This window comes from Oncorhynchus mykiss, chromosome 2, assembly GCF_057628025.1.
Source record: "Oncorhynchus mykiss isolate SJ-2025 chromosome 2, ASM5762802v1, whole genome shotgun sequence".
Taxonomy (NCBI): domain Eukaryota; kingdom Metazoa; phylum Chordata; class Actinopteri; order Salmoniformes; family Salmonidae; genus Oncorhynchus; species Oncorhynchus mykiss.
The window spans coordinates 76490730-76518424 of record NC_143023.1 but is presented as its reverse complement, the minus strand read 5'-3'; the positions used below and the strand labels follow the sequence as shown (position 1 = coordinate 76518424).

Below are 27695 nucleotides of genomic sequence, written 5' to 3'. Positions count from 1 at the left end.
TTACGTTGAAATAGTGGCAGCTTCTTCCTTTAATTTCAGTTTGTCTACAAATGAATAATTGTTATGTTGGATTCATATCTCCATCTCAACCAAAAATCTAAAATGTATAAAACGAAATCAAATCAATGTTTAAATGCACTTTAAATAAAGTTTGATTTGGTTTAGTCCTATTCTTTAAATGTTGATATTTGGTTGCGATGTCAACCAAACACAATTCATTATTATGATTGTAATACAGTTAATAGCCTGAAGTTAAGGCTATCTTGCAAACTAATATAACAGTACTTATTCAACCGAGTAACACATCCATGGCTCCATTTTGAGGATACTGTTACTTCCTAAAGTATTTCCTACACCTTGACTTATTCTACGTGTTGTTGTGTTACAGCCTGAATTCAAAATGGATTAAATATTAAGCTTTTTTAACCATCTACACACAATACCACATAATGACAAAGGTAAAACATGTTTTACATTTTTTTGCAAATTTATTTCTAAATTAAATACAGAAATATCTGATTTACATAGGTATTTACAACCCTGAGTCAATACTTTGTAGAAACACCTTTGACACCGATTGAAATGTTTCCACACCTCGATTGTGCAACATATGCCCATTAGTCTTTTCAAAATTCTTCAAGCTGTCAAATTGGCTGTTGATCATTACTAGACAACCATTTTCAGGTCTTGCCACAGATTTTCATGTTAATTTAAGTCAAAACTGTAACTCAGCCACTCAGGAATATTAACTGTTTTCTTGGTAAGCAACGCCTTGTGTTTTAGGTTATTGTCTTGCTGAAAGGTGAATTCATCTCCCAGTGTCTAGTGGAATGGAGACTGAACCAGGTATTCCTCTATTATTTTGCCTGTGATTAGCTCCATTCCATTCCATTAATTTTGTATCCTGAAAAACACCCCAGTCCTTAATGATTACACTATGCTTGAAAACATGCAGAGTGGTACTCAGTAATGTGTTGTATTGGATTTGCCCCAAACACAATACTTTGTATTCAGGACAAAAAGCTACTTGCTTTGTCAATTTCTTTTGGAGTATTGCTTTATTGACTTGCTGTAAACAGGATGCATGTTTTGGAATATTTGTATTCTTTATAGGATTCCGTATTTTCACTCTTTCTATTAGTTTAGTATTGTGGTGTAACTACACAATAGTTAGTTATTTAGATCCATCCTCAGTTCTCTTATCACAACCATTAAACTCTGTAACTGTTTTAAAGTCACCAATTGCCTCATTGTTACGGTTTTCTTCTATCGAAGGAGAGGCGGACCAAAATGCAGCGTGGTTATTTGTATACATCTTTAATAAAGATGAAAACAAACAAAACAAAACAATAAACGTAACGTGAAAACCTAAACAGCCTATTCTGGTGCAAACTAACACAGAGACAGGAACAATCACCCACGAAACATTCAAATAATATGGCTGCCTAAATATGGTTCCCAATCAGAGACAACAATAAACACCTGCCTCTGATTGAGAACCACTTCAGGCAACCATATACTTTTCTAGACAACCCCACTATACCACAATCCCAAAACCTACAAAAACCCCAAGACAAAACACACCACATAATTAACCCATGTCACACCCTGGCCTGACCAAAATAATAAAGAAAACACAAAATACTAAGACCAGGGCGTGACACTCATGGTGAAATCCCTAAGATGTTTCCTTCCTCTCCGGCTGCTGAGTTAGGAAGGACGCCTGTATGTTTGTAGGGTGGGTGTATTGATACACCATCTAAAGTGTAATTCATAATTTCACCATGCTAAAAGGAATATTCAATGTCTGTTTTTTTTTCACTGCTCGACTGAGGAACCTTACAGATAATTGTGTGGGGTACAGAGCTGAGGTAGTCATTCAAAATCATGTTAAACCCTGTTGTTGCCATAACAAAGAGGTTGAATACTTATTGAATAATGACATTTCAGCTTTTAATTTTTTATTCATTTCTTTGACATTATGGGATATAGTGTGTAGGCCAGTGACAAAAAAATCTTAAATAATACATTTTACATTCTGTATCCTGTAACACAACAAAATGAAAATGTCAAAGGGTGTGAATACTTTCTGAAGGCACTGTAAATGTCTTCGTATGTAATCATAGAATGCCTGCATGTTCAAGATGGCATGCAGAGGTCACACGTTTGATAACAGCTTTGGACACTCTTGGCATTCTCGCAACCATCTTCATGAGGTAGTCACCTGGAATGCTTTTCTAACCGTCTTGAAGGAGTTCCCACATATGATGAACTTGTTGGCTGCTTTTCCTTCACTCTGCGGTCCAACTCATCCCAAACCATCTCAATTGGGTTGAGGTCGGGTGATTGCGGATGCCAGGTAATCTGATGCAGCACTCCATCACTCTTCTTCTTGGTCAAATAGCCCTTACACAGACTGGAGGTTGAAAAACAAATGATAGTCTCAATAAGAGCAAACCAGGTGGGATGGCGTATCGCTGCAGAATGCTGTGGTAGCCATGCTGGTTAAGTGTGTGTTGAATTCTAAATAAATCACTGACAGTGTCACCAACAAAGCATGCTTCACAGTGGGAACCACATATGCAGAGATCATTCGTTCAGCTACTCTGCGTCTCACAAAGACGACGGTTGGAACCAAAAATTGCAAAATTTTACTCATCAGACCAAAGGACAGATTTCCACCGGTCTAATGTCCATTGATTATGTTTCTTGGCACAAGCAAGTCTCTTATTCTTATTAATGTCCTTTAGTAGTGGTTTCTTGCAGCAATTCAACCATGAAGGCCTGATTCACACAGTATCCTCTGAAAGTTGATGGTGAGATGTGTCTGTTACTTGAAATCTGTGAAGCTGGTAACGCTAATGAACTTATCCTCTACAGCAGAGGTAACTCTGGGTCTTCCTTTCCTGTGGCGGTCCTCATGAGAGCTAGTTCCATCATAGCGCTTGACTGTTTTTGTGACTGCACTTGAAGAAACATTCAAAGTTCTGGAAATGTTCCGGATTGACTGACCTTCATGTCTTAAATTAATGATGGACTGTCATTTATCTTTGCTTATTTGAGCTGTTCTTGTCATAATATGGACTTTGTCTTTTACCAAATAGGGCTATCTTCGATATACCACCCCTACCTTGTCACAACACAACTGGTTGGCTCAAACTCATGAAGAAGGAAAGAAATTCCACAAATGAACTTTTAACAAGGCACACCTGTTAATTGAAATGCATTCTAGGTGACTACCTCATGAAGCTGATTGAGAGAATGCCAAGAGTGTGCAAAGCTGTCATCAAGGCAAAGGGTGGCTACTTTGAAGAATCTCAAATATAAAATATATTTAGATTTTTTTAACACTTTTTGGTTACCACATGTTCCAATATGTGTTATTTCATCGTTTTGATATCTTCACTATTATTCTACAATGTAGAAAATAGTAAAAATAAAGAAAAGCCCTTGAATGAGTAGGTGTGTCCAAACCTTTGGCTGGTACTGTATATACACTACCATTCAAAGGTTTGGGGTCATTTAGAAATGTCCGTGTTTTTGAAAGAAAAGAAAACCGCTCAGGTGCTACAGACGTTTTCGTGAGAAGACCGATTTTCAGGATGATGTCTCATGGTCTGACAAACACCACTCTAGCTCTGCCACCTTTCACTGCAGATGCGGAAGTACGACACTGGCGGATGTGGTGGATTGAGACACATCCAACTGATATCTATAGTGTAACCTGACAAATGTTGATGGGGATGACACCGGTGCATCAATCGACTAGGAGGTTAAAGTAAATAATGAGGGTTTCTATCAGCCTAATTGAGGTGTAGATTACATCTCACATTCCATTGTAGACAAGGCTTGTATACAAGGCTGCATGGGATTTCTCATAATATGACTCCGTCATACATCAAATAGCAATTCCACTTTAGGTTTAATGCTAGGAGTCGCTTGTGGATTTGATACCTTTTATGATTTTCAATTTGAATGTCATTATTTCTATATAGACTACAATTTCTTGTTATGAACTTCTAACACAAGTGGGTTGGGTGTGGCTTCGTGATAATGACCACATGAGCAGCCGCTCTGATTTGAAGCTCTAATGCAGGTACACCTCAGACACCGCCAAAGCACCAGCTATGCAAGTGGCGGTTGTCACTAGTTAACACCCGATCTGATCTAGGCCTTAGCTGTGGGATTCACACTGCTTTACTAAAATTGCATTGGCCAATACAGTACTGTAATACCGTAATATATTCAATTTAAATAGCAGACGCTTTGAACCCACAACTCTGGTGTTGCTAATGCCATGCTCTTACTAACTGAGTCGCATACAGAAACACTACAGTACATAAGTACAATACAATATAAAATGAATACAATACATTGTAGTTTCGCATGTGAAATTGCAAGATCACATGTGGGGTTAAATAATGTTATTCTCCTCACATGTAATGGTGATGTAGATGTTGCTGTTGCAAATTATGTAATACTGTAAAAAGGTAAGAAAATTATAACAACATTTCCCGTGTTATTATTTGACATGTAATATTTCTGAGGGTAGGTATTCTGATTGCGGAGAAAAACATATATATAAAAAGTCTAAAGGGACAATACAGGATTTAATCCTTCCACCTTGCGTTAATGCTTTTGAATTGAATCTGACTCATGTTTAGGTGGATGAACTGCCACACACTAAGATACTGACAGAACTGGAAAAACGTCCAATGACATGACATGTGTCGGTCACAAAGACCTTTCTCATGGCTATGGCCAAAATGTTGGATGTTAGCAAATGTTATTCTTGCAAGTACACCTTGTGAACAGGTACAGGGCCTTCAGAAAGTATTCACACCCCTTCACTTTTTCCAAAATTTGTTGTGTTACAGCCGGAATATAAAATAGATTAAATTGAGATGTTTTGCTACTGGCCTACAAACAACACCCGGAAATGTCTTGAGTATTTAACCCCCTTTGTTATAGCGAGCCTAAATAAGTTCAGGAATACACATGTACTTAACAAGTGACATAATAAATTGCATGGACTGTGTGCAATAATAGTGTTGAACATTATTTTTGAATGACTACCTCATCTCTGTACCCCACACATACTTATCTGTAAGGTCCCTCAGTCGAGCTGTGAAGTTCAAACAGATTCAATCACAAAGACCAGGGAGGTTTTCCAATGCCTTGGTTGATAAAAACAAAAAAAGCAGACATTGAATATCCATTTTAGCATGGTGAAATTATGAATTACACTTTGGATGGTGTAATTGGGGTTGGTATACATACGATAGCCCTATTTGGTAAAAGACCAAGTCCATATTATGGCAAGAACAGCTCAAATAAGCAAAAGGAAATGTCATTCAATCCAAAAAGGTTCAAAAACTTTGAAAGTTTCTTCAAGTGCAGTCGCATAAACCGTCAAGTGCTATGATGATACTGGCTGTCATCAGGACCAACACAGGAAAGGAAGACCCAGATTTACCTCTGCTGGAGAGAATAAGTTCATTACAGTTACCAACCTCAGAAATTGCAGCCCAAATAAATGTTTCACAGAGTTCAAGTAACAGACAACTGTTCAGATGAGACTGAATTAATCAGGGCTTCATGAATTGCTGCAAAGAAACCACTGCTTTGGCCAAGAAACACGAGCAATGGACATTAGACCGGTTGAAATATGTCCTTTGGTCTGATTGTTCCAAATTTTTAGATTTTTGGTTCCAACCGCCATGTCTTTGTGAGACACAGAGTAGGTGAACGGATGATCTCTACATGTGTGGTTCCCTTTGTGAAGCATGGAGGAAAAGGTGCGATAGTGTGGTGGTGCTTTGCTAGTGACACTGTCTGTGATTTATTTAGAGTTCAAGGCGCACTTAACCAGCATAACTACCACTACCACCTCCAGGCTGTGTAAGGGCTATTCTACCAAGAAGGAGAGTGATGGAGTGCTGCATCAGATGACCTGGCCTCCACTATCCCTCGACGTGAACCAAATTGAGATGTTTGGGATGAGTCGGACCGCAGAGTGAAGGAACAGTAGCCAACAAATGCTCAGCATATGTGGGAACTCCTTCAAAGCTCTTAGAAAAGTATTCCAGGTGAAGCTGGTTGAGAGAATGCCAAGAGTGTGCAAAGCTGTCATCAAGGCAAAGGGTGGCTATTTGAAGAATCTCAAATATAAAATATATTTTGATATGTTTAACACTTTTTTGGTTAGTAAATTATTCCATGTGTTATTTCATAGGGCACTGCGTACGGCCCGCCACAGGAGTCGCTATTGCGCGATGGGACAAGGACATCCCCCTGCCGGCCAAACCCTCCCCTAACCCTGACGACACTGCGCCAATTGTGCGCTGTCCCATGGGTCTCCCGGTCACAGCCGGCTCAGACAGAGCCTGGACCCAGAATCTCTAGTGGCACAGCTAGTAATGCGATGCAGTGCCTTAGACCACTGCACCACTCGAGAGGCTGAACAGATATTTATATCCAGTACAGTGCCTTCAGAAAGTATTCATGCCCCTTCACTTTTTCCACATTTTGTTGAGTTACAGCCTTATTTTAAAAGGAATTAAATTTAGATTTTTTTGTCATTGGCCTACACACAATAACCCTTTCCTTCCAATGTCTCCAGAGGATATGGCTGCCGTTTTACGATCTCCTTACCAATTGTGCTATTGTGTGTGTTTTTTAGCGTTATTTGAAACTTATTTTGTCTCGTATGACCGAAAATAACTTCTAGATATCAGGACAGCGATTACTCACCTCGTACTGGAAGAAGATGTTTTCTTTAACGAGTCAAACGTGAAGGATTTACTTCAGACACCCGACAAGGCCCACATCCCCATCATTGGTAGGAGAAAGAGACAGAGATATCGGGGATGCAGGTCGGGATGCCTTGTAAGGATTCAACGATGAGTGGGTAATCTGCCTTTACCATCAGTCCTATTAGCCAACGTACAATCATTGGATAACAAAATAGACAAGCTACGATCATGAAAATCCTACCAACGGTACATTACAAAATTTTATATCTTATGTTTCACCGAGTCGTGGCTGAACGATGACATGAATAACATACAGCTGGCGGGGTTTAAGCTGAATCAGCAGCGTAAGACAAGGGGTGGTGGTCTGGGTATGTTTGTAAACAACAGCTGGTGCACAAAATCTGCTCGCCTGAAGTAGAGTATCTCATGATAAGCTATAGACCACACTATATACCTAGAGAGTTTTCATCCATATTTTTTGTAGCTGTCTATTTACCACCACAAACCGATGCTGGCAATAAAACCTCACTCAATGAGCTGTATAAGGCCATAAGCAAACAGGAAAATGCTCATCCTGAGGCGGCGCTCTTAGTGGCCGGGGACTTTAATGCAAGGAAACAAATCCGTTTTACCTAATTTCTACCAGCATGTTAAATGTGCAACCATAGGAAAAAAACTCTAGACCACCTTTACTCCACACACAGAGACGGTACAAAGCTCTCCCTTACCCTCCATTTGGCAAATCTGACCATAATTATATTGTCCTGATATCTGCTTACAAGCAAAAACTAAAGCAGGAAGCACCAGTGATTTGGTCAATAAAGAAGGGGTCAGATGAAGCAGATGCTAAGCTACAGGACTGTTTTGCTGGCACAGACTGGAATATGTTGCAGGCTTCTTCCGATGGAATTGAGGAGCACATCAGTCACTGGCTTCAACTCACTACAAAGATACAGGCATCCTTCCTAACTCAGTTGCCAGAGAAGAAGGAAACCTCTCAGGGATTTAACCATGAGGCCAATGGTGACGTTAAAACAGTTACAGACTTTAATGGCTGTGATAGGAAAAAACTGAGGATGAATCAACAACATTGTAGTTACATCAAAATGCTAACCCAATTGAGAGATTGAAAAGAAGGAAGCCTGTAAAGAATACAAATATTCCAAAACATGCATCCTGTTTGCAACAAGGCACTAAAGTACACTGAACAAAAATATAAAACATTACATGCATCAATTTCAAAGATTTTACTGAGTTACAGTTCGTTTAAGAAAATCTGTCAACTGAAATAAATAAATTTGGCCCTAATCTATGGATTTCACATGACTGGGAATACAGATATGCATCTGTTAGTCACAGATACCTTAAAAAAAGGTAGGGGTGTGGATCAGAAAACTAGTCGGTATCTGGTATGACCACCACTTATATCATGACGCACGACACACCTCCTTCGCATATAGTTGATCAGGTTGTTGATTGTGGCCTGTGGAATGTTTTCCCACTCCTCTTTAATGGCTGTGCAAAGTTGCTGGATATTGACAGGAACTGGAACATGCTGTCGTACACCGTGATCCAGAACATTACTAACATGCTCAAAGGGCGACAAGTCTAGTGAGTATGCAGACCATGGAAGATTTTTTCATTTTCAGATTCCAGGAATTGTGTACAGTTCCTTGCGACATGGGGCTGGGAATTATGATGCTGAAATATGAGTTGATGGCGGAGGAGGAACGGCACGACAATGAGCCTCTGGGTGTTGTCACAGTATCTCTGTGCATTCAAATTGCCATCAATAAAATGCAATTGTGTTCGTTGTCCGTAGCATCAAGACAAAGGGTGTCTACTTTGAAGAATCTAAAATCATACCTGCCCATACCATAACCCAGCAAACCCACACAATGCCATACCCGGTACACAATACCTGCCCGATACAATTGAAACTGGGATTTATCTGTAAAGAGAACACTTCTCAAGCGTGCCAGTGGCCATCTAATGTGAGCATTTGCCAACTGCAGTCATGAAAAGACCCTGGTGTGGACGACAAGCACGCTGATGCACCTGTGTAATGATCATGCTGTTTAATCAGCTTCTTGATATGCCACACCTCTCAGGTGGATGGATTAGCTTGGCAAAGGAAAAATACTCACTAACAGAAATATTACTTTTTGTGTGTATGGAACATTTCTGAGATCGTTTATTTCAGCTCGTGAAACATGGGACCAACACTTTCCATGTTGCATTCATATTTTTGTTCAGTGTAACACTGCAAAACATTTGGCAAAGCATTTCACTTTTTGTCCTGAATAGAAAGTGTCATGTTTGGGGAAAATCCAATATAACACATTACTGAGTAGCACTCTCCATATTTTCAAGCATGGTGGTGGCCGCATCATATTATGGGTATGCTTGTAACCGTGAAGAACAGCTGAGGTTTTCAGGATAAAAAAGAAACGGAATGGAGCTAAGCACAGGCAAAATCCTAGAAGAAAACCTGGTACAGACTACTTTCCACAAGACACTGGGAAATAAATTCACCTTTCAGCAAGACAAGTACCATAAAACACAAGACCAAATCTACACTGGCCTTGTTTACGAAGAAGACAGTGAATGTTCCTGAGTGGCCGAGTTACAGTTTTGACTTACAGTAAATGTGCTTGAAAATCTCTGGCAAGACCTGAAAATGGTTGTCTAGCAATGATCAAATACAGAGCTTGAAGAATGTTGAAAATTATAATGGGAAAATAATCCATGTATGCAAAGCTCATAGAGACTTACCTAGAAAGACTTACATCTGTAGTCGCTGCCAAAGGTTATTCTAGCATGAATTGACGCAGGGCTGTGAATACTTACGTAAATGTAATATGTCTGTATTTCATTTTCAATAAATTTGCAAACATTTCTAAAAACATGTTTTCACTGTCATTATGGGGTAGTATATGTAGAGGAGTGAGAAAAATATATATATAGGGGTACGAATACTTTCTGAAGGCACTGCATTTAAATGGGAACCATCACTTTTTGGATTACATGAAATGGTCATTACCAAAACATAAAGCAGTTACACAACTATTTTGAATAAATTGCTACTGAAGGGCCATTAGCCACAGTTCTAGAGTAAAAAGGGGCCATGCAGGATTCTATCCTTGCACCTTACACTTTTGAATTGTATCTGACCATTATTTTTGTTGTTGGATGAACTACCACACACTAAGATACTGACAGAACGGCAAAACCTCCAATGACATGATATGTGTCGGTCACGAAGACCTTTCTCAAGGCCATGACCAAAATGTTGGATGTTAGCAAATGTTACACAACTGTTTTGAATACTGTGCTACTAAAGGACCATTAGCCAGGGAATTCGATTGGCTAAAACCTTGACTCCTCATAAAAGGAACAGTCAAATAAGGAGGGGGCAGGTTTCCAATAAGTAAATAACTCTCCATCCATTATAAAAGCAGCCACAACTCCTTCATCCTCCTCAGAACATCCAGTGAATATTGAGGATCACTTCTTGTCGTGAAGCCATCGCGATGAAGTGGAGTCCAGTTTGCCTCATGGCAGTGGCCATGCTTATCGGTCTATGTGACGCTCAATCCGTGAAAGGACAGAATTCACTACCGACGTGGCCTTCCCAACCGCTTCCTCAGGAGCCTGCTCAACTCCTTCCTCAGACGCCTGCCCAACCCCTTCTTCAGAAGCCTACCCAACCCCTTCCTCAGCGGACTACCCAACCCCTTCCTCAGTGGCCTGCCCAACCCCTTCCTCAGAGGCCTACCCAACCCCTTCCTCAGAGGCCTACCCAACCCATTCCTCAGAGGCCTACCCAACCCCTTCCTCTGTGGCCTGCCCAACCCATTCCTCCGTGGCCTACCCAACCCCTTCCTCAGAAGCCTGCCCAACCCCTTCCTCCGTGGCCTGCCCAACCTCTTCCTCAGTGGACTACTCAACCCCTTCCTCAGCGGACTACCCAACCCCTTCCTCAGTGGCCTTCCCAACTCCTTCCTCAGAGGCCTACCCAACCCATTCCTCAGAGGCCTACCCAACCCATTCCTCCGTGGCATGCCCAACCCCTTCCTCCTTGGCCTGCCCAACCCCTTCCTCAGCGGACTACCCAACCCCTTCCTCAGCGAACTACCCAACCCCTTCCTCAGTGGCCTGCCCAACCCCTTCCTCAGAGGCCTACCCAACCCCTTCCTCCATGGCCTGCCCATCCCCTTCCTCAGCAGACTACCCAACCCCTTCCTCAGTGGCCTGCCCAACCCCTTCCTCAGTGGCCTTCCCAACCCCTTCCTCAGAGGCCTACCCAACCCCTTCCTCAGTGGACTGCCAAACCCCTTCCTCAGTGGCCTGCCCAACCCCTTCCTCCATGGCCTGCCCAACCCCTTACTCAGATGCCTACCCAACCCCTTCCTCAGAGGCCTACCCAACCCCTTCCTCAGAGGCCTACCCAACCCCTTCCTCAGTGGACTGCCCAACCCCTTCCTCAGTGGCCTGCCCAACCCCTTCCTCCATGGCCTGCCCAACCCCATACTCAGATGCCTGCCCAACCCCTTCCTCAGAGGCCTACCCAACCCCTTCCTCAGTGGCCTGCCCAACCCCTTCCTCAGAAGCCTACCCAACCCCTTCCTCAGAGGCCTACCCAACCCCTTCCTCAGTGGCCTGCCCAACCCCTTCCTCAGAAGCCTACCCAACCCCTTCCTCAGAGGCCTACCCAACCCCTTCCTCAGTGGACTGCCCAACCCCTTCCTCAGTGGCCTGCCCAACCCCTTCCTCCATGGCCTGCCCAACCCCTTACTCAGAGGCCTGCCCAACCCCTTCCTCAGAGGCCTACCCAACCCCTTCCTCAGTGGCCTGCCCAACCCCTTCCTCAGAAGCCTACCCAACCCCTTCCTCAGTGGCCTGCCCAACCCCTTCCTCATAAGCCTACCCAACCCCTTCCTCAGAGGCCTGCTCAACTCCTTCCTCAGACGCCTGCCCAACCCCTTCTTCAGAAGCCTACCCAACCCCTTCCTCAGCGGACTACCCAACCCCTTCCTCAGTGGCCCACCCAACCCCTTCCTCAGAGGCCTGCCCAAACCCTTCCTCAGATGCCTGCCCAACCCCTTCCTCAGAGGCCTACCCAACCCCTTCCTCAGAGGCCTACCCAACCCCTTCCTCAGAGGCCTACCCAACCCCTTCCTTTGTGGCCTGCCCAACCCATTCCTCCGTGGCCTACCCAACCTCTTCCTCAGAGGCCTGCCCAAACCCTTCCTCAGATGCCTGCCCAACCCCTTCCTCAGCAGACTACCCAACCCCTTCCTCAGAGGCCTACCCAACCCCTTCCTCCGTGGCCTGCCCAACCCCTTCCTCCGTGGCCTGCCCAACCCATTCCTGAGAGGCCTGCCCAAACCCTTCCTCCGTGGCCTGCCCAACCTCTTCCTCAGAAGCCTGACCAACCCCTTCCTCAGAAGCCTGACCAACCCCTTCCTCAGAGGCCTGCCCAACACCTTCCTCAGTGGCCCACTCAAACTCTTCCTCAGTGGCCCGCCCAGCCCCTTCCTCAGAGGCCCACCCAACCCTTTCCTCAGTGGCCTGACCAACCCTTTCCTCAGTGGCCTGCCCAGCCTCTTCCTCAGTGGCCCGCCCAACCCCGTCCTCAGACGCCTGCCCAACTCCTTCCTAAGAAGCCTGCCCAACCACCTCAGGCGCCTAAGTTACCCACTGGCCCAATACACCAAGGCCCAAAGCAGACCTGTGATGTTGAGGGCAATGACAAGGTGCAATGTGGACTTCCTGACATCACTGGTGCCAAATGTGAGGCCATAAACTGCTGTTTCGATGGGCGTATGTGCTTCTATGGGAAAGCAGGTAGGTGTTGGACCATGCTCATTTTAATCTAGAACTCTATGTTGTAACAGTGTGATTTGAATGTTTATAGCCAGCTGGGCACATTCCATTTGGATGCAGATGACAAAATGATGTAAAAGGAATAATAACGCCATCTGCTAGCCGGTTGGGCTATACTGGTAGCAAAGAGAAGCCAGCAGCCATGTGGATGAATGGAGACCAGGCTAAACGTGTGTTTGTCACCAGAGCAGTTTAGAACACGTTGTGACGTATTCCCAAAAATATAATACATTGATTTTGGCTAATATGTTAGTTGCCACTAATGTAACCTCTAAGCTGAGCGCCCACCGAGAGAAGTATGAGATTGAACTTCACTCAACTTTCTAGAGCAGTGGTCACCAACCGGTCATCTACAAGGCCTTACCTGTCGATCGCAAACATTTCTGTAAAAACCCCAACGATAAAGCCTTGTGGCCATTTGATAATTGTTCAGCAGTCTTATGGCTTGCCGGTAGAAGATGTTAAGGAGTCTTTTGGTCCTAGACTTCAGTACCGCTTGCCGTGCAGTAGCAGAGAGAACAGTCTATGACTTGGGTGACTGGATTCTTTGACAATTTTTGGGGCCTTCCTCTGACACCACCTAGTATATAGGTCCTGGATGGCAGGAAGTTTGTCCCCATTGATGTACTGGACCATACGCACAACCCTCTGTCGCGCCCTACGGTCAGAAGATGCAGAGAGTTTTCATACCAGGCCGTGATGCAATTGTTATGAGTTCAACCAAGCAGAGCTACTGTTTTTATGAGTTAATGTTTATGTTCTTACTCAGCACTGTCAGCACATTTTAATAAGCCTTAAAAGGCGCGTTCTTCCTATTTCCACTCAGCGCTACAACTAGCACAGCAGCAGTAATGAATAAGTAGGAAAGCATATCGACAGACTATTTCAGTTTCTCTGTTCATAGGAGTAACAACATGAATTTGTGCATGAGGCAGAAATAAGCATAAGTTGATTTTGACATTCATGCGCTTCACTCCAAAATGGCCAGCATGCATCTTGGTCAGCACGGCCTCCTTCTTCTCCTTGGTAAAAAACACCCTCCTGTGTAGCTGGATATCCTTCCCCCGTAGGTAGTCTAACAAGTTGGAAGAGAAGAGTTATTGAAATACTCAAGTCTAAGTATATTTGCACTGTTGTGTTTCTCTCTCCATCTCTCTGTCTTCCACTTCCCACCTTTCTCTCCCTCTCTCACCATTTGATGGATCAGGTTTAACTGGAAAACACTTGGTTTGTAATTTTGTATTAAATTAACCGCTATTCATTATATACCAATACAGAACTTGTTTTTGCGTGGATTCCTCAACTCGGTTAGCTTTAACAGCTAGGATTGCTATTTCTTGTCCCGGATTCGCGCTTAACAGAAAGGTTGAAGCCTGCTTGACAGAGACGCTAAGCTGCTAGCCACCAAGCTAATGAAGTTAGTAACAGATTACTTTTGCAATGGAGCCCTCTTTGTCTGGAGAAATAAATTAACGGTTCCAGCTCTGTATCTATTATGCTTTGTTTCGGGACAAACCGGATAACTTGGAGTACCAATGCAATTGCCAAGGATTATAGGCTTGGCTTGAGATGGCTTCCTTGATCATGCAGGTCGCCAGCGAACGTAAGAAACTGGGGAAAACGCAGAAAGGAATGTTTACATTTTCGACACCGGTGGCTGGACGGCATTTGCGCTTGTTGGATGTATCTCCACTTTGTAGTTCGTCATTATCCGACTGGCCGGTGTTGCCCAGAGCTCTCCCATCTGATAGCGTAGTCAAAGGAGCACAGCATGAGGAAAAAGGCAGTCAACGATGGTCGCATGTTACGAGCAGTGGAAGCCGAAGACAGCGACCTCCCCGCAAAGCCGTCAACACTCCCAACGAGAGACCTGGAGGGGATACAAATTAATACTTTTGCCGTCCTGGAGCCTGATCTTCCTGCACCTTCATGCCTACTACTACATTTTCAAAGTTGGATCGAGCAGGGCTTTTCCATCTGTCGAAGGCCTGAATCCTGTGAAGCGTGGGGGTGGGTGGATTTCCTCGTTCTTTTCGCCAGCAGTGATTTTGGGCAGCTCCATGATAATAATTGTGACCGTTCCTGATGCAAAAACAATGTCCTATCCAGGAGCGAGCGTAAATGACATTACTAAGCTGCTCCCGAATGTACTAGGCCAGGACATGGAAATCGATTCTATCATAGTCCATGTGGTTTTAATGACATTATGAAGGGCTGAACAGTTGAAACTGGATTTTAAAGAGCTGATTGACTCACTGCTTGACACTAACAAAAGACCCATCATATCTGGCTCTGTGCCCTCTGAATCGTGGCATTGAACGCTTTAGCAGAATTCTTTCTCTTCACAACTGGCTACGTGATTATTGCAGCTCAATGGAGGTAACTTTTGTTTACAATTTCGATAGATTTTGAAAACAAAACACATTTTATAATGATGGGATCCACAAATTTTTGGGATTCCTGGATCCTGTCACAGCATTATAAGACTGCGTTGAGACAATGACTTACCAATTACCCAAGCCCAGCTCAGCTAATCACTACCATTGTGACGCAGAGTTGTTATAATGCTTCAGCAAATGTACATTACACCAGGGGTGTTGGTAGAAACAATATAAGTAACAATTTGTCTCTCTAACTGCTCTGAATGCCTCTGCTGATCCTACTGCAGTAATCATGTGCCTACTGTTAGGTTCTAATTATCAGAGAAAGAACTCGACAGATACTATGCCACATGTAATCGTTTTCCCTGCACTCAGCACATTCCAAGCTTAATTGCACCCACGATAACCCTTCCTCCTACAGAACCATTAACTCCTGGCGTAGACCCTCGACTACGGCACCCCTCATATCTCTAGCGTAACTAATGATTAATATTCAAAGTTTAGAAATCTGAACTCATCAGTCCCTCTTTGAACATTTGATATCATACTGTTGGGTTCGACATTTTGAACATTGAGAAATTAAATAAATGATAGAGAAGAAGCATAGAATCAAAGGAGAAAGTTAAGGGTTCCCTTAAGGGAGTAATCAGGGTTTCTGTTGAAGTATCTGGTTACCTTCTTCCTGTTGGGCATAAACTGTATGGATTGGAGAGAGGGAGTGTCTTAAGTGGGATATAAATATCTGTATGTGACAAATGTTGGGTTGTCTGATTACAGTTGTACAGAACTTTTAGGAAGAATTCAACTTGGTTAAACTTCTCTAGTGTCCGTGGGTTATTTACTTTGAAAAATAAGAACCTAACAGATGGTGAGCTTGCCAGGAGTTCACCATGATTTGTAGTCAAACCAAAAAGAGTCCAGATCAGTGGAGCAGAGCTGGCAACAAACAAGGTAGGCTAGTTCCTTTGTCTGTCTCCACTCATTTTGACATATTGGGGAGATGAGATTCGTTGGCTGAATTTATTATAGGATACGGACCTGGAGAACCAAAGTTTAATTCTATTGGCCCATTGTGTAATGACCTAGGGGGTAAATCCCTAGTAGGTTGGTTCCTGCTAGTACTATAAAGTCAATAGTAACTCCCAGTGGGTTAATACCTGTGATTACTATTAATAAAGGGTGAGTCCCGGAAGGTAAGCCTGCGCAGGTTGTTAACCTGCGAAGGTTAAGTCCTAGGGGGCAAATACCCTGCATAAACTCCCTGCATAAACTATAATGGAGTGAGAGCCTAGTTCTAGTAGCCATAAAACTGAGTGTGTGAATGGGAGGTTAGTTGTGTGCCCTGTTGGGGTGATGAACCATGGCAGATTATGTGGAAATAGGAAGGCAAGCGTGAATAATGTTGGTGATGTGTGTTATCAATAATAGGGATATTGGAGGAGGTACGGCACAAAGCCATTAAGTTATCCATATTCTCCAGTAAAAGATTTGCAGATGCTATGGTATCAGTTCTAAAACAAGGTATTAACTGTTGTGACCAATTAATTATTATCCTGGGAAGTGTGTAGTGCTATTTTAGAAAATAGTTAATAGAAGGTGTGTATTATAGACGGGAGTGAAGAAATCTAAAATACATGAACACTGTCGGGAGTGTTAGGGAATAATAATCATAATAATTATTGATATGGCGACAAACGGACCCGTTTCTCCCTGTAATATGAAATTTAATAAAGCCATGGAGGCGCTAAAAGAAGCGCACCAGCATTCTACCAATTCAACTGGAATATGAAAATTGTTTTGCTGCTGACATTTTCCTGCTGACGGAGAATTCAAATCAAATAAAGAATTCAGGGAGACAATTATGACTTGGCACAAGGACATAAAACCCGAATCAAAAGCTAAATATACCAGCGTTTTGATGTCAGTATTCTATAAAAAAAAAATCTATCACGATAAAGCCAGAAGGTGTAACACCAGTACACTAATACAGAAGGACTGGGAACAGAAGTGTATTAGCGCTTCTGCTTTAATGACTTAGTTGAACCCTGTGATAAAACGATCATTGTGGGGGTAGTAGATTTAATTAAAGACAATGTTTTGAGAGTGGAATATGACTACGCTCACCTCGCAGACGTGCGAGGGGTTAATAGGGCCATAGAGAAAATCACTAACTATAGTTTCAATGGCCAGGATAAAACGTAGAAATGTAGCGAAAAAACATCAAAGCATAAGGAGATAGACTCACATTTAAAACAGGGAGCTATCGGGCATTGGAAGAATGAGTGTAAGGTGATACTGGAACCTAGTGCATTAGCAGGAAATGCAGCTATACAAGAGTTTGCATCTTTTTCAAAAGATCAACAAATACTCGTTTTGAGGTTAGCATGAATGGAACTTTCACCTGGCGGTGTATAGTCTCTGTTCAATCGATAGGTGGTACATAGATATTACAGTTTCTATGTGAAGGAAGACGTATGAGATAATGTTTTACTTAACTGTTTAGGAAAGATCAGTAATGTACTGGAGTAAATCGCTAGACTCAGTGGCAAAAAGAATGACACCGTGCCTTAGGGCAGTAAAGGCGACAGAAATGGTGTTGCATCACATGGCTTCCATTATAATGGGTAAAAAACTAAATAGATGTGTATGTTCCACACGCAGTAGTAACCATAGTGGACAGCACGAGAGCACAACATGTTACTCGTGCAAGATGGACAAATATTAAATGGGGAAAATCTACAATTTCATAAGATTGGTGCTTTGAATCCTGCGTTGTTAATGCTGTTGCATGGGGAGGGTGAATCGCATACATGTGACCCAGATCAGGTTACTCCAAAACTTAGGCCTGATTTGCAATAGACAGCATTAGCATCGGGAAAAATATTGTATACAGGCTCTAGTTATATGAACAAAGAAGGGAATAGAGCAACGTGGTATGCATTTGGAGTAATTCATGATTTCGGTACATTGTGGTCACCACCGGGCAGGTTAACCTCTCTGGGATATGTACTGTTAGGGAAAATGCACTCAGGGAAAATGCAGAGCGCCAAATAAATTACTTTAAAAATCTAATTTTCATTAAATCACACATGCAAGATAGCAAATTAAAGCTCCACTTGTTGTGAATCCAGCCAACATGTCAGATTTCAAAAAGGCTTTTCGGCAAAAGCAAACGATGCTATTATCTGAGGATAGCACCTCCGTAAACAAAGAGAGAAAAGCATATTTCAACCCTGCAGGCGCAACACAAAACGCAGAATAAAAATATAATTCATGCCTTACCTTTGACAAGCTCCTTTTGTTGGCACTCCAATATGTCCCACGAACATCACAAATGGTCCTTTTGTTCGATTAATTCCATCGATATATATCCAAAATGTCCATTTATTTGGAAGGTTTGATCCAGAAAAACACCGGTTCCAACTTGCAAAATACAAAATATCTCAAAAGTTACCTGTAAACTTTGCCAAAACATTTCAAACTACTTTTGTAATACAACATTAGGTATTTTTTTACGTAAATAATCAATAAAATTGAAGACGGGATGATCTGTGTTCAATACAGGAGCAAAACAAACTGTAGCTAGCTTTCTGGTCACGCCCCTCTATCTAACAGTACACTTCAAGTGACCCTCATTCAAGATGACCGTACTTCTTCATTACACAAAGGAAAAGCCTCAACCAATTTCTAAAGACTGTTGACATCCAGTGGAAGCGATAGAAACTACAAGAAGGTCCCTTAGAAATCTGGATTCCCAATGAATACACATTGAAAAGAGAGTGACCCCCCCCCCCCCCCCCCCCCCCCAAAAAAAAAATCTGAATGGTTTGTCCTCGGTGTTTCGCCTGCTAAATAAGTTCTGTTAAACTCATAGACATGATTCAAACAGTTTTAGAACCTTCAGAGTGTTTTCTATCCAAATCTATAGAAAACACTCTGATAATATGCATATCTTATCTTCTGGGGATGTGTAGCAGGCAGTTGAATTTGGGCATGCATTTCATCCGGACGTGAAAATACTGCCCCCTGTCACCAAGAAGTTAACAGCAACAGGAACACCAATAAAAAGGGTCTGGAGGTAAAGGTAATTATTAGAATAATGTCAGTTACCCAGTAAATTAACAGTGGTGAAATGTGAAGCTCATATTAGTCGAACAGATAAAATCATCATAGGTAATCGTAAAGCAGACGAAATGGCTAAGGCGGCTGCCTTGGTGAGAGAAAGTGTTATGGAACCACATGTATATATTGTGGATTCCTTACGATGAGACATTGGCTAAATTTGCCACAGGAAAATGTATTATGGGTTGAAGATTCTAGGCGAAATGCCAGGGAATGGATTCTAAAGACAACACCTTTAAATTTTATGACCGAACACTCATTGCAAATGCAGAAGGCCTTAGGGTTTGTTTAAATAATTAGACATTTATGTGGTTTTATTTTTAAATACATTTACATTTGATTTTGTCTTATTCTGGAATGGGATTCTAGAATGGTCGAAAGGGTGGAAGGGTCACGAGGAATTAGCATTGGGGTTACCAAACCAAAAATGAACTTTACATTTTTTATGTGGTATGATGGTTACAGAGAAGAGGATGATAAACCCCAGATTAAGCTGGAATGGCATTTTGTTGTGTGATCATAGTTCGGAGGCCATAAGTCTCTGAATTTGTAAACTTCGCAGTGACTGTCTGTTCATTGTTTGTTCATTTGTTTGTTTGTTTAATTAATGTTTTATAATCATTTCTTAGTTTGTTTTATTCATGTTTTATTATCATTGTTCTACATTTATTAGTAATTTCCAAGTTTATATGAATTGAACATTAGGATGCTATTGTTCAAGAGGAGGGACTGTTGGGTTTGACATTTTGAACATTGAGATATTAAATAAATGATAGAGAAGAAGCATAGAATCAAAGGAGAAAGTTAAGGGTCCTCTGTAGAAAGCCAGAAGGCTTTGGAATGTGTTTGATGGAGGAGAGGAGAGCGACGTGTTGATATAGGGAAGACAGGTGGATATCTGTGGATTAGGTGAAGGTGGGGTGGAGGTCAGCAAATGAAGGGTGAGGTTAGTTCCCCTTAACCTGTCTGGGAACGGGGTTCTACTAGTGGAACACCTCGCCAACAGCCAATGAAATTGCAGGGCGCCAAATACAAATCAACAGAAACCTCATAAATCAAATTTCTCAAACATACAAGTATTAGGCACCATTTTAAAGATGAAATTGTCATTATTCCAGCCACAGTGTCTGATTTAAAAAATGTTTTACAGCGAAAGCTCCACAAACGATTATGTTAGGTCACCACCAAGTCACAGGAAAACCCAGCCATTTTTCCAGCCAAAGAGAGGAGTCACAAGAAGCACAAATAGAGATAAAATTAATCACTAACCTTTGATGATCTTCATTAGATGACACTCATAGGACTTCATGTTACACAATACATGTATGTTTTGTTCGATATTTATATCCAAAAATCTCATTTTACATTGGCGTGTTATGTTCAGTAGTTCAGTAGTTCCAAAACATGTGGTGATTTTGCAGAGAGCCACCTCAATTTACAGAAATACTCATTATAAATGTTGTGAAAACACAAGTGTTATGCATGGAGCTTTAGATACACTTCTCCTTAATGCAACCGCTGTGTCAGATTTCAAAAAAACTTTACGAAAAAAGCAAACCATGCAATAATCTGAGTACGGAGCTCAGAGCCCAAACCAGCCAAAATAAATATCCGCCATGTTGCGCAGTCAACATTAGTCAGAAATAGCATTAAAAGTATTCACTTACCTTTGATGCTCTTCATCAGAATGCACTCCCAGTAATCCCAGTTCCACATTAAATGTTTGATTTGTTCAATAAAGTTAATCATTTATGTCCATTTACCTCCTTTTTTTAGGGCGTTTGGTTAACAAATCAAAACGCGCGTGCAACTTCCAGCGGAAAGGTCGGATGAAAATTCCAAAAAGTTATATTACTGGTCGTAGAAACATATCAAACGTTGTATAGAATCAATCTTTAGGATGTTTTTATAATAAATGTTCAGTAATGTTCCAACAGGAGAATTCCATTGTCTGTAGAAAAGCCATGGAACGAGAGCTAACTCTCTCGTGGCCGTGCGTCACGAGCCTGTGACACTCTGCCAGACCACTGACTCAAAGAGCCCTCATTCCCCTCTCCTTTATAGTAGAGGCCTCAAACAAGTTTCTAAAGATGGTTGACATCTAGAGGAATCTTTAGGAAGTGCAATTTCACCCCATAGACACTGTATTCGATAGGCCAAGCTTTGAAAATCTATAAACCTCAGATTTCCCACTTCCTGGTTGGATTTTTCTCAGGTTTTCGCCTGCCATATGAGTTCTGTTATACCAACAGACATCATTCAAACAGTTTTAGAAACGTTAGAGTGTTGTCTATCCAAATCTACTAATAGTATGCATATATTAGCATCTGGGACTGAGTAGGAGGCAGTTTACTCTGGGCACGCTTTTCAAGTGGGATATAAATATCTGGACGGGACAAATGTTGGGTTGTCTGATTACAGTTGTACAGAATCTTTGGGAAGAATTCAACTTGGTTAAAGCTTCTCTAGTGTCTGTGGGTTATTTACTATGAAAAATAAGAACCTAACAATATTATTCAACATTGCAGAAACCTGGAAATTACTTAAAAATGTACAAACAATGACACAAAAAAAATCTAAAAATTAACATTCACAGTGAGGTTTACAAACTCAAGAGAGTTATGGCCTCTGTTCTACAATCACATCATACACAATCGTATTTCCATTTTTCATAGAACACTGATAATAACATGTCCACTGGAGCTGTTGACTTCTTCCATTTCAACTTTCTCCTTCTGGTTCCTAAGAGAGTGATAGCACAAGACTTGAAAAGCAATGAGAATCACAAAACATTTTATATATATATATATATATATATATATATATATATATATATATATATATATATATATATATATATATATATATATATATATATATATATTCTATATCTATATTTATTGAGTATCCAAAACATACAATATACTTGCAATGAAGCCGGTCAACAACTACACCACACCAGTCATCCAACAGACTCCCATTCAGAGTGACACACCGAAGCATCCTGGGTCAATGACCCTGGCAAGGGACGTAGACAGATCTCCCACCAGGCAAAAAAACACTATTACATGCGTGTGTCCTGTATGTGTGTATTTGAGTGTGTGTATATGCATGTGTACAAACACCTGCATGGCATCACCCTCAGGCAAACCAGCATTAGCCTTTAAAACACTGCCTCTCAGTGTCATTCAAACATACTTTTTATTGTGTTTATTTTTACTTCATTTTTTACCGTCATTCTATCTCCAGCACAGTAACTCCACTCCCTCTTGTCACCAATTCCACATCCCAACCCTCAGCTTCCCTCAGCCCTTCCCACCTATCTCTGCTGGCCAACCTCTTCGGAATTCTACGCAACATATATCTTTCAACTATGCTGTGATGTTCAACGTAAAACTACAATCTATCTAATCGAATAGAATCCACAGATTGCGAATTGAAGATGAATAGTTTTACTAAGGGTATTAGTATATTAGTAATTGACTGACCCGGTCTTTCCATATCTCCTAACAGTACTATATCCAGGGTCAATTTTAGATCAATGCTATGCATTTTCAGCCATTCCTGAACCTGAGACCAGAAACAGGCTAACAGAGGGCAATAACAAAATAAATGGTCTATTGATTCTGTATCCTCACAACAAAATCTGCAGAGCTTCGATGATTTTATGCCCCAAATATTCAACATTTTGTTGGTGGCAAGCATTCTATATAATAATTTTAGCTGAAAAGCACGAAGTCTTTAATCTTGCGTCGTTTTACATATCAACTCATACACCCTGTATCACGGAATCAATGTATCATGAATCATGAATTCATGAATCATGTATCATGAATATCATGAATCAAAAATCTCAAACTATTTTGCAATCTGTGTGGCACAGTAGTCAACATCCTGGTCTTCAAATGAAACTGGTATACTTTGCTATTTATGCTCTTTTTATTCCTCCACCAGTTTTGATCCTTCATATTGGGCAGACAGACCAGTTCCCTACCTCCTCCCGCTGCCACCTGCCTCCTCCATTTTGGGGGTAATGCTGTAATCAGTTGGTTGTACTCTTGGATTGAGCAGACCTTCCCGCACAATTCTGGAAACTCCATGAAGGACATAACTCCACCATTCCAATTTACAATATAATTTATGAACAAAATACCCTTTTCAAACATCTTTCCCATAAATACAGGTATTTTATCAACCAGCACATTTGATTTCAGCCATAATAATATATATATATATTTTCAGGGGGATGAAATTGTAGCCAGCTCTGCAATGCTTGATTGAAAAAGAGAGATATGTTGAAAAAAGTATAATTTTCAATTAATCGAAAATGAGACATGGCAATCTGCACAAGGGCAAAAAGGCAATTTTTAAACAATGGATTAGCTTTTCTTAGTAATCTACTTGAGAACCATTTAGAGTTCAAGGTAAGCTTTTGAATAAGTGCAGCTTTTAGAGAGAGGTTTAGTACTTCTATATTTAATAATCCCAACCCACCCAATTCATATTCATTATATAGATAGCTTATATAGCTTTATTTTGCCTGGTTTAGCATCCCAGATGAAGCAAAATATGTATTGCTCATATGATTTGAAAAATGAATCAACAGCAGAAGGCAGCACCATTAATGAATAAACTGAGATATGACTAAGGAGTAAAATCAGGGAAATTTTCCAGAAAGAGGCAAAAAAACACTATTACATGCGTGTGTCCTGTATGTGTGTATTTGAGTGTGTGTACACACAAAATCTACAATGGAATGGTTCAAAAATAAACATATCCAGGTGTTAGAATGGCCAAGTCAAAGTCCAGACCTGAATCTAATCGAGAATCTGTGGAAAGAACTGAAAACTGCTGTTCACTAATGCTCTCCATCCAACCTCACTGAGCTCGAGCTGTTTTGCAAGGAGGAATGGGAAAAAATGTCAGTCTCTCGATGTGCAAAACTGATACAGACATACCCCAAGCGACTTACAGCTGTAATCGCAGCAAAAGGTGGCGCTACAAAGTATTAAATATCCAATAAATGTCGTTCCACTTCATGATTGTGTCCCACTTGTTGTTGATTCTTCACAAAAAAATACAGTTTTATATCTTTATGTTTGAAGCCTGAAATGTGGCAAAAGGTCGCAAAGTTCAAGGGGGCCGAATACTTTCGCAAGGCACTGTATTTACCTCTCCATGGTTGCAGGATCTTGTCTATTTTTACAATCTTTCTATTGAAATTCATTGTGATATGAATACAGAGTATGTCTACTTCACCATCAGCCTGTTTTATAGGGAAACTGCAGGGTAATGTAAAAGTTGTATTTTTTTAAAGATCCAATACGTAATATTGTGCACAATTAGGTTTTAGTCCAGAGAGTACAGAAAAGTTATCTAAATCTACAATGAGACATTGCAGGGATCTAGCTTGCGGACTTAATATAAAACTTGAGTCATCGGCATACATGGACACCTTTGTTATTAAGCCTTGGATTTCTAATCCTCTAATGTTGTTATTGGATCTGATTTTAATAGCAAGTATTTCGTTGGCCCTAACGAATAGATATGGTGACAGCGGACACCTTTTTTAACAATTCAAAACTCGGAGAAAGACGTTATTTACTATTTTACACCCGGGGTTGCTATACATTACTTTTACCCATTTTATAAAGAGACTCACCAAAATTGAAAAAAATCCAGGCATTTATAAATAAAGTCCAGTCTTGTTTTATCAAATGCCTTTTCAAAATCCATTATAAATTCCAGGCCTGGCTTCTTAGATGTTTCATGATAGTTCTATTATTTCTAGTAGTGTTTGTATATTATCTTCAATATATCGCCCTAGTATTTTTGCATCACAACATTGAAGTGTAAGGGGCCTCCAGTTTTTTATATAGACTACATTTGCCATCTGGGTCTTGTTGTAAAAGATAAATTATTGTTGGGGCAGGATGGCGACGGTCCGTCTGCCTTGGGCCCGGGGCCTGAGGAGGCGGCATGAACCATCTCAGGGTCTCCCAGTCCCTACGAACCTTATCGGTCTGCTCCAGAATCTCATCAACCCCTAGGCCAAGCGTCAGCCCTGGGGTGATGGGGAGAGTGGTAAATGTGCTCTGGAGATCAGCTGGCAGACGTAATTGGGCCAGCCAGAGATGGCACCGGGGGGTAACCACCTGCACCATGGCCCATTCGTTGGCTCTGGCCACATCCCTCTGGAGCATGGAAAGCAGGCGAGACACCTCCATCGCTTGCCGGAGGACCTCCTCTGTACCCTCCTGCAGCCGGGGCAACAGAGTCTGCAGGAAGGCCTGCAGCAGCATGGCCACATTGGTAAAGTGGCCAAGAGAGCAGAGGGACCCATATGTGGCGTTCAAGTACGCATCAAAGACTCTTGGGGGTCCCGGGTTTAGTCGCAGATTACACCCTATAAATCAGAACTATGGCAGCTATCATGATGTCCATGGTCGGGTACTCCCGGAGGCACAGTGACTCTGCACCTACAACATAACTCAATGGTCTAGTCTCTTCTTTGAGTCGGAAGGGCCCCTTCGCAGAGGCCCATCTCTCCTGCAAGGCCTCGTGGAACTCAGCGGAGATGGGGACAGATGACAGGAGAGTCATCACTGTCTACCAGTATGATGTCCAGTGCAGTGGTTACCTGAGTAAGTCGGCTCCTCATAGCCTCTCGGGCCGCTGGGGGCAATGAAGCCCCGCTGCCGGTTTCTGATGGCCTGTTAGCCCCGCTCATGGTGGTGAACAGTGCCAGCATCATCCCCCAAGAACAGCCCATCACTGGCCAACAGAGAACAGCTGTCGTCGCCATCGAAGCTATCAACCTCCTGATGCAGGGCATGTGCCCTCCGTTCAAGGTGGCCCCAGCAATCTGACTCCTGCCCCTGTCCAGGACTAGCAGCAGATGGGCTCTGCCTGCGGTGGCTCCGGCCACGCTTCCAGTGTGGGGTACTGGGCCCAGTAGAGGGACTAACAGCTCACTGGCGCACCACTCCTGAAGGAGGGAGCTCATCCCCAGCCTGGCCAACCCACTCGCACAAAGCCTCCAATCGCACCAGGCGCAGGCGTTCTGAGTACACCACACAAAACAGGCATTCAGCACCGCCCTCTCTGCATGGCTCAAACCCAGATGGTGCATACACGAGGTATGCAGATCCCCAGGGGGATGCCACCATCACATCTGTCACAAAGGGAAGCCATAATCTCTGCCAAGCCAACAAGACCAAGCCCTGGGAGTGCTCATGTCGTGACCCGCTTGGAGGAATAGCAACCCTGTGAGGGATAAATGACCCAGTACCCCTGCAATAAACAGGGAAGACCCGTGTAGGAAAAGCATGCAGACAAAAAAACAGCAACCAGGTAATGGATTTTATTTGTTTTTTGTTTTACGCCAACTGCAATCTTACCTAGCCGGTTTAATATCCAAGCAGTAAAAGCAGCACCATATGATGGAGTAACTACAAAGAAACTACAAAGTCTCAACGTAGTGGAAAGCCCACCACGATACTATTACACACTGCAGGGGAAAAAACATGAAAAAAAACCTGCAGGGTAATTAGCAGAGAATAGCATGTTAAAGCAATTCACAACACACACATCGAAAAAGCCAGTCGGCAAGAAGTGTAAGGAAAATTACAGTTTGTGGCAGCAAGAACCACCACACAAATGGATGCACACGGAGTCGTAGTGTAATGCTAACGAAACAAGTATGACAAACCACAGGCGGAAGATACAGATCAACCGCATGCAGAGAGTAGATCACTCAAGAGGGGCAGGCCATACCTTTTGCCCATGGAACGCTGAGCTCCCCCCATTGTTTTCCTATGGAGAGACATACTGGTATATTTCGCCAAATATCTCACAATGTGTATATTTAGATTTTTTCAAGTTGGACACCATTTTAATCAGGATAATATCCTCTTTCTAATTACATAAAGGTGGGCAGCGAACTCTGCTGTCATCAATCGCTAGACCAGAAATAGTCAGAAGTTGCCATTTTTTTCCTATTTCCTCATTATGCAGACATAAGCAAACTTGGCACCATCGAGGTGCGGATTTTTACTTTCTACACAAGTTGTTATTTTTTAGTTTTGTCCTAAAAACATATTGTAGTGGTAAAATGAAAGGGGATACATTTTTTGGTGCCATTTAGGACAAATGGAATTCTAAGAGTCACTCCAATCAAAACAGGCTCTGCAAACATTCGATTCCATTCATCTTCTATGAGCTCACACTAGTGTTCCTGCTTAGCCAACGTTCTTTCGCCATTTTTTTGACAGAAAGCTGCAATAACAGTTATTCAGTAGCTTATTTGCTTCCTAAATACAACTGTCCGGCTTGCTAACTAGGCAGGCTGAGGTACAGTTGAAGTCAGAAGTTTACATACACTTAGAATGTAGTCATTAATACTCGTTTTTCAACCACTCCACAAATGTCTTGTTAACAAACTATAATGTTTGCAAGTCGGTTAGGACATCTACTTTGTGCATGACACAAGTAATTCTTCCAACAATTGTTTACAGACAGATTATTTCACTTATAACTCATTGTATCA

At 42.0% G+C, this 27695-nt stretch overlaps 1 protein-coding gene across 1 annotated transcript in view; it reads left to right on the top strand.

The window, feature by feature from the left end:
* The first annotated feature begins 10178 nt into the window (after nt 1-10178).
* LOC110502016 (uncharacterized) overlaps nt 10179-27695 on the top strand; it is a 53095-nt gene continuing 35578 nt past the window's right edge. The window contains exon 1 of the mRNA XM_090208279.1: nt 10179-12605. Within this exon, the coding sequence (XP_090064405.1) occupies nt 10289-12605 (2317 nt within the window). The 5' untranslated portion in view covers nt 10179-10288. The remainder of the gene's footprint in view (nt 12606-27695) is intronic.